At 36.5% G+C, this 7,895-nt stretch overlaps 1 protein-coding gene across 3 annotated transcripts in view; it reads right to left on the bottom strand.

The window, feature by feature from the left end:
• Window positions 1–3,570: 3,570 nt before the first annotated feature.
• stard5 (StAR related lipid transfer domain containing 5) overlaps window positions 3,571–7,895 on the bottom strand; it is a 22,754-nt gene continuing 18,429 nt past the window's right edge. For all 3 annotated transcript variants that reach the window (XM_017303810.1, XM_008405078.2, XM_008405077.2), the window contains 4 exons: window positions 6,430–6,562; window positions 5,267–5,384; window positions 4,850–4,943; window positions 3,571–4,757 (listed from right to left, as the gene is read on the bottom strand). In XM_017303810.1, the coding sequence (XP_017159299.1) occupies window positions 4,607–4,757; window positions 4,850–4,943; window positions 5,267–5,384; window positions 6,430–6,562 (496 nt within the window). In that variant the 3' untranslated portion in view covers window positions 3,571–4,606. The remainder of the gene's footprint in view (window positions 4,758–4,849; window positions 4,944–5,266; window positions 5,385–6,429; window positions 6,563–7,895) is intronic.

Consider the following 7,895-nt stretch of genomic DNA (forward strand, 5'->3'; position numbering starts at 1 on the left):
AAACATGATATATTTATCATGGTCCCTCAGATACATGGTTATAATTATCTCATTGTAGGATTATACAATCACGTGAGCACAAGCTGAAACTAATATATATATATATATATATATATATATATATTAAAGTACAACAGCATTGCAGTTGATCTACAGTCTAGGATACTGGACAAAAAAGAATAAGCAGAATGCTACCAGCATATATGGTACCTTAAACTTGAATAAATGGAAAAATATCCTCAAAATGTCTTTACAGGACATAAACATTATCTCTGAGTGGAAGGACATTGATAAAGCAAAGTCTCACACACAAAACTCTGAGCTATGGACAATTAAACAGTCCACAGATCTATAGAAGATACCTCGTAGTATAGGGGGTTCATTTACCTGAATAATGAAGTCAATTGTTAGGTTCTACTCTAAGTACATTTGCTTAAAATGAAGAAAAACTTCTTTTGTTTAAAAAAGGAACTGATCACAAGCCACCACAGATATTAGTAATAGGGCAAAAGGTTCATGAGATCTGCATACACAGAGGTATCATAAAAGAAGGTCAAAGCATTTTGTGTTGCATAATTTAGCTACACAAAGTACTCTGTTTATACATTACTGGCATTTACAGTGGATAAAATAAGTATTAGACACAACATATTTAAATACGTAAACATATTTCTAGAGGTGCTACTGACATGAAATTTTCATCAAGTGTTGGTAACGACCCAAGAAATCCATAAATAGAAAGAAACAAACAAACAAATCAGTTCAGAAATTAATGTGCAATAATGTAAATGACACAGGAAAAAAAAAGTTTTCCTGGAACTGTAAGCTGTTTCTCCATGTTAGCACCTTGAGCAGCGAGTCCACAAGAGTGACTGACAGTGTTGAGCTGTTCCTCCTGGCTCTGACCGGCTGTTTTTGACCAGTTGAGGTGCATTTCTGAAGTGGGCAGTAGGGGCACAGGGAAGAGAAGGAAGAGCTCGATTTTTTTCACACAGATTTTCTGCTTCATATATTACCGTGAGAACTACAGTATATGCTATATTATACAGTAATATGCTATTACAGCATAGACTTTACAATGTCCACTGCTGAGTGTCTCTAAATGTAAGTTTTCTATAGACTCATTTATGGATTTATTTATAGATTAACGTATTTCCATGTACATCCTTGTTTTAATTTTACAATAAGGTCATATTTAAGTTACTTACAATATCATACACACATAAATATAGGAAATACTATTAGTTAACACTCCGGATGGAGTAGCTTGTGAACAAATAAAATTTTTTTACATTGGACATCAATAAAGTATATTCTATTCTTGTGACCATTTATCAAATAAAAATGTAAATAAAAAATTGTTTTTATAAAAGTTACATACTGAAGCATGTTCGATACGTTTTACATAACTTAATTTCTAAACCTGCCTTTGGTTTCTTTCGATGTATGGATTACTTGGGTTGTTACCAACACATGGTGAAAATGTTATGTTAATAGCACCTTTAGAAATATGTTAAGTAAAGAAAATGTATACTCAATACTTATTTTACCTGCTGTATTAAAAAAAATCAAACTTCAAATTCATCTTTAATCTTTGAATAAGGTCAAATAAACTTAAGAATATATCAAGTAAAATTTGAGGACTTCTCATATGCATGACCCTTTTCCTCATTCTAGATAGGACTGTTAATCATTTACAGGATTCCTTCTGTTAGAGTTTATAAATTAAGCAACATGTACTGAATGAACTATTGTTAGCCATTTGGCATTTTCTAACTTTCCTAAAGTTTCAATATTATTATTATTTTTTAAATAGAATACCTGGCATAATGAATAGGCTGGACGCTTGGTTATTCAGGGCTTCCCCCGGAAAACTTGCTAAGTCCTGTGGTCAGGGCCTGGTGGTCAGAGCCTGGTGGTCAGAGCCCTGAGGCGGTCCACCGGTGGCCCACCATGTTTTTGTATTGAAAGATGTTAAGTTGACAAGAAATGTAAAGTATTACTGGGTAAATTATGGGTAACACTTTATTTGACAGGCTGTGAATAAAACTGTCATGACACCGTCAAAAACATGACATAACACCTGTCATCAACATCAGTAAGTCTTCATGAATATTTTTTTGTCATAAAGCGTCATTCGATAAATGATGACACTTTTAATACAAAGTTAACAGTATTCAAAATGTCTATTATGGCAACTTGACATTAACCAATAATCCTCATACGTCATAAATATGTCAGAATAGTAGTCATAATAATGTCATTAAGTGTTATTACACTGTCAAAAACATTAACAAAACGGTAATTATTTCTCTTTACCTGAAATAAAGCGGAACAAGTAGGACCAACAATAAAGATTTCATTAAGCTTTAAAAACAGTCATTAAAAATGTATGATGCCATAAAGTGTCATTAATATCATTTCTTACCTACATAATTTTTAAAGTTTAATCAGTAATACTTTTATAACAAATTTGTCAGATCATGATTTCTTGGTTAATGTCAAGTTGTCATAACAAAGACATTTTGAATAATGTCAACTTTGTATTAAAAGTGTCATGAAACAAAACTGAAGTTAAAATTTTAGAACCTAAAGAGGAGCGAACCCGAATCAACGCACAGCTTCAGTTATTACTACTGAAAACCAGCGATCAGCCCGAAACCTGGGAGTAGTGATGACCTCTGACCGGAACCTTCAGAGCCACATTAAGACAGTCACAAAGTCGGCCTTCTATCACCTGAAGAACATCTCCAGGATTAGAGGACTAATGTCTCAGCACGATCTAGAGAAACTCATCCATGCGTTTATCTTTAGCCGCATTGATTACTGCAACAGCGTCTTCACAGGTCTGACTAATAAATCAATCAAACAGCTGCAGCTGATCCAGAAGCTGCTGCTGCTGTTCTGACTAAAACCAGGAAGATAGAGACATGACACCAGTTTTAAAGTCCCTACACTGGCTCCCTGTAGCTCAGAGAATAGACTTTAAAATACTGATGTTAGTTTATGAATCACTGAACGGTTTAGCACCACAATACCTTAAAGATCTGTTATTACTGTACCAACCATCTAGACCCCTCAGATCTTCTGGTTCTGGTTCTGCTCTGCATCTCCAGAACCAGAACCAGACGAGGAGAAGCAGCATTCAGTTTCTACGCACCACAGATTTGGAACAAACTTCCAGAAAAMTGTAAAACAGCTGAAACACTGAGTGCCTTTAAATCTCAACTTAAAACCCACCTGTTTAGAGTTGCTTATGGCTAAATTAGGGTTAGAGTGCAGGTTTTGATGTCTTCCATGTTTTTCATTTCTTTTTCTTTCTTTTCGACGTTTTAATGATGTAATGTTTTTTTTTTAATTAATGTATTTTTTTAATCTCTCTTTCTCACTGTTTATTTCTGTTTTTATTTGAATTATGTAAAGCACTTTGAAATGCCTTGCTGCTGAAATGTGCTATACAAATAAAATTTGATTGATTGATTGATGATTTACCGAATGACACTTTATGACAACAGTTATAAATATTCATAAAGACTTATTCATGTTCATGACAGGTTTTATGTCATGTTTATGACAGTGTCATGACAGTCTTATTCACACCCTGTCAAATAAAGCGTTACCAAATTATGTATGTTATTGGAAGACATTGTCGACAATACTTAAACACGCAACTATAATTTTAAAAACAAAAAAATACTATGAAATAAACTTGCATTTTTTTGTATACCTGCCTAAATGCTGATCATATTTAGAACTGGCCCAAGGCATAAATGAACTCAGCAGCTGCTGAAGGCCCCCAAGATCTCCAGAGGGGCCATAAATGTTAACATTTTAGCACAAAATACAGATGTAGAATTTTAACATTTGTTTGTTGAGAATGACACGATCTCATTCTATGAGTTTAATCTTTGAGTTTGAGTTCCGTTTGATCACAAAAATATCTCAGCAAATTACAATTATCATGGATTGCTTTTAAACTCGACCAGTTAAACTATGCCCCTCTCCCAGATTTGATTCAATCTGTTCTGCGATGCCGTTAGTGGTGCAGTACCCAGCATGATGAGCTAAATCCACTGCACCTCTGCTGGATACAGAGGGTCAAATGGGGAGATTACATTTATGTTGCTCTAGTAGAGACAAAGCTGTTCTAGTTTGTGTCTGTTGAGTTTATAAGCGCCACAGAGACTTTTTGTTTTGGTAGTCCGGGCATTATGGGACGAGTTTTGCCAAAACATCTACAGTAGTTTGAGTGAAATGCGGGGCGCGCAATTCGTGACGAGGTAAACTTGATAGATTCAGCTGCAGCAGCGCAGTAGGCGGCCAACAGGCGCCAGTGGTGTGAATGGTGCGCATTGGCAGCTTCATGCCCTATTCAATGCATCCCTTTCAGGAATGATTCTGTTCTGTTGGTGAAAAGCTAAGATACTTTGCTGAGCTGAGCAAAGCATTTTTACTATTTTTGCTATATGTGGGATATAAAAAAATATAAAAGCGATCATTTTTTTGTAAGAAAACCATCAATGCTTGGCCTGGTGGTGTGGCAAGTAAAGCCCGGCAGCCCACCAGGCTTATAATACACTGGGGGAAAACTTGGTTGCACTTTGTCTCAAATGTCCTTAAGAGATTTTACAGCTTTGGCCAGGTTGCTGTAGAACTCGGTCATGCTGGATGGGAAAAATGAGTCAACCACAGAGCGTGGAAGGAGGCCACCCAGGTCAGTCTGGAAGAAACTGGACACTTCAGTTTTCCTGGGCTCCCTGAAAATTATTTCACACGAAAGAGACATTGAACAAATAAAAAAATGAAATAAGCTACACATATGTGTGTGTGTCCATATTGGTAATCTCACCCTGAAATGGGGATACAAATGCAGCCACATGCATGGTTAAATCCTCTCACATAGCCAGGATGGGGAGGACAACTAGGATGAATCACATTGGTCGCTGTTGAATGTTAAATAAAAAGGATTAAAATCCACGTCAAACTGACACAATTATATGGCTTTATGACCAATGCTAACAGAATATGCTTGTTCTTGCAAAATCTTGCCCACACACACACACACACACACACACACACACACACACAAATGGCGACCGTCGCATGAACTACCATCATCTGAGCAAGAGTTGAGCACTTTGTGAAGAGATACAAAAAAATCAATATACAATACACATATACAAAAATGTAACTAATTTTAACAGAGTAAGAATGACTAAGAATAAAAAAAACCCCTAAATAACCAAGAAGACATTAAATTACGCACCATTAGATGAAATACTGCCATCTTCATATTGCTTAACTAAAATAACATCTACAAAGTCTCGTGGAGCTATGATACCCATAGCGGCTGAGGGTGTGACTGTCCGGCAGATGGAAATATCCTGCACAAAAATGGAAGACAAAGAAATGGACTCACAAACTGAGTAGAACAAGATCAATGGACATGGCTGCCTTTTGTTAAGGCAGGAAATGGCAGATATATTGATTTGTTGTTGCCAATATGTGCTTTGGCTTAAATACATTGGATAAATAGTCAAAGTTATTCAAATACAAAGTCTAACTGTTGCCACATCAGTTATTCTGTTTCTTCCTGTGAATTCTGGTGTATCTTTTCTAACCCCCAGTCTGTCGTGGCAGATTGTCGCTTGTATAAAGCCAGGTTCTGCTGATGATTTCTTCCTGTTAAACAGGAGTTTTTCCTCTCCACTGTCGCTACATGATGGGATACTTTAATACATGGGATTGATGTAAATTCAACAACGCAATTCAAGCGCTATGTTCTTGTCCAGGAGGAGTGAATGCTGCAAGTCAATGACTCTTCTGGGTTTCCTTAGATAGAAACTTTTGAATTTACTTTGAATAACTTATTGAGCATGCTGTGCTGTTTGATAACTAGGATCAACTGGAATTTATGTGCAATTGAATTGAAATTTTTTTTGTAAAGTGCCTCCAGATGTCATCTGTTGTTAATTGGTGCCATCTAAATAAAACTGAATCAAACTGCCTATTTAAGCAATCATTTAATTGCCATTAAGTGAAATTTTCCTCTCCACTGTCGCTACATGCATGCTCAGTATAAGGGATTGCTGTAAAGTCAACAACACAATGTTAGCTATATTTTGCTCAGTTCACACTCATCTAGGAAGAGCAGATGCTGTAAGTGAATGGGTCTACACAGAAACCTGAGTAATTGAGTTTACTATACAGTTTAATAGCTAACATAAGTTAGAGTGTGCATGATTAAATGGAACTTTATCAAATATAGCACTTTTATAAAGTGCTATATTTGTCGTAAATTGTTGCTACATACTGTAAATACATTGAATTGGCTTTTGTTTAAAATGAAAAGAATGTTACAAACACATGCTTCCCTAAAAGTCAAATGACTATAAAAATTAGAGAGACTGAGTGAGAAAGAACACACACCTCCTTGATCTGTTCAAGAAGCTCAAACTTTTTGACGTTGCTGTCCCACTTGACTCGGAGCCCATTGGGAACCGGTTTGAGACATTCCCATACGTCCTCAGGGCTGCCGCTGACAATGCCCTCTCCCTTGTAACTGCCAAGTCAGTCAGTTGAATAGCAACACAGTCAGAGGAGAAGGCTACTAAACATGAAAAAGTGATAGGACAGCAGTATATTACAGTCCATATGTAGAGAGAAAAACACAGTTAACATACATACACTGCTCAACAAAATAAAGGGAACACTCAAATAACACATCCTAGATCTGAATGAATGAAATATTCTCATTGAATACTTTGTTCTGTACAAAGTTGAATGTGCTGACAGCAGGTGAAATTGATTGTCAATCAGTGTTGCTTCCTAAGTGGACAGTTTGATTTCACAGAAGTTTGATTTACTTGGAGTTATATTGTGTTGTTTAAGTGTTCCCTTTATTTTTTTGAGCAGTGTATTTATATATATACACACAAGGGGTTGCACCAACTACTTGACTAGTCAATTCTTTACTCTGCAATTACTTTTCTCGGGGCCAGTCAACTAGTCATAATCACCTGACAAAACAGATTTTTCAAAGAAAATGAAAGATGAACTAGGAGAATTCCTCAGATAGTTCAAGTTGTATAAAAACGTAAATAACTTTCCAGAGAGAAACTGAAAATTACAGCAAAGACTACCGGAGTAATGTGCAACAATGCTGCATTATGTCAGGCTTTTTTATCCATGCAACTGATCAGTGTCACCCTGCATTTCGAAGCTTCTAACCTGGCAGCTTTACGCTCTTCTAAAAATACTGTTCAACAACATCTGGAAACAAAGTTCAATCTTCAATCTGAGAATCTGATAAGAGACGATCTCTGCCACCATCTGCGTGTCGGTTCATCCAACAAAGTCAGAGAGCTGCTGCTGAGTCAGCAGAGCGTCCTGCTGTGCATCGGGGCAGAGGAGCAGCAGGAGGCAGTGCTGAATTCAACTATAGCCAAATGGGATCCATTCATAATAAGTTTGGTTTGTGATGTTCCAAAAGAACCATTGTGGTCATTGTAATAATTTGACTGCTATATGTGCAGTTATTCAGCAATCATCAGTATCAGCCAGTGTTTAAAACAAAAAAGTCAGATTCGACTTTGTGCAACTTTTCGAACTTTTCTCAGCTGCTCACGAAGAAGTCCGGAATAATGTTCCGTTTCTTGTTCTTTCAATTCTGCATAACAGACTTAGTACAAGCGGGGCCTTTTTAATCAATATTAGCCGTGAATATAGCTGATAAAGCTTCTAAGTTGTTGTGAAGCGTCTTACGCCTTCAGTCACTGTGACGTCACTGCAACTAGTCAACGTCGACTCGACTTTTATCATGTTGTAGACTACAACTTGTAATCGACCTTAATATAAAGTCCTTCAACCCCTAATATATTCACACACACACATAC

This window comes from Poecilia reticulata, linkage group LG3 (genome assembly GCF_000633615.1).
Source record: "Poecilia reticulata strain Guanapo linkage group LG3, Guppy_female_1.0+MT, whole genome shotgun sequence".
Taxonomy (NCBI): Eukaryota; Metazoa; Chordata; class Actinopteri; order Cyprinodontiformes; family Poeciliidae; genus Poecilia; species Poecilia reticulata.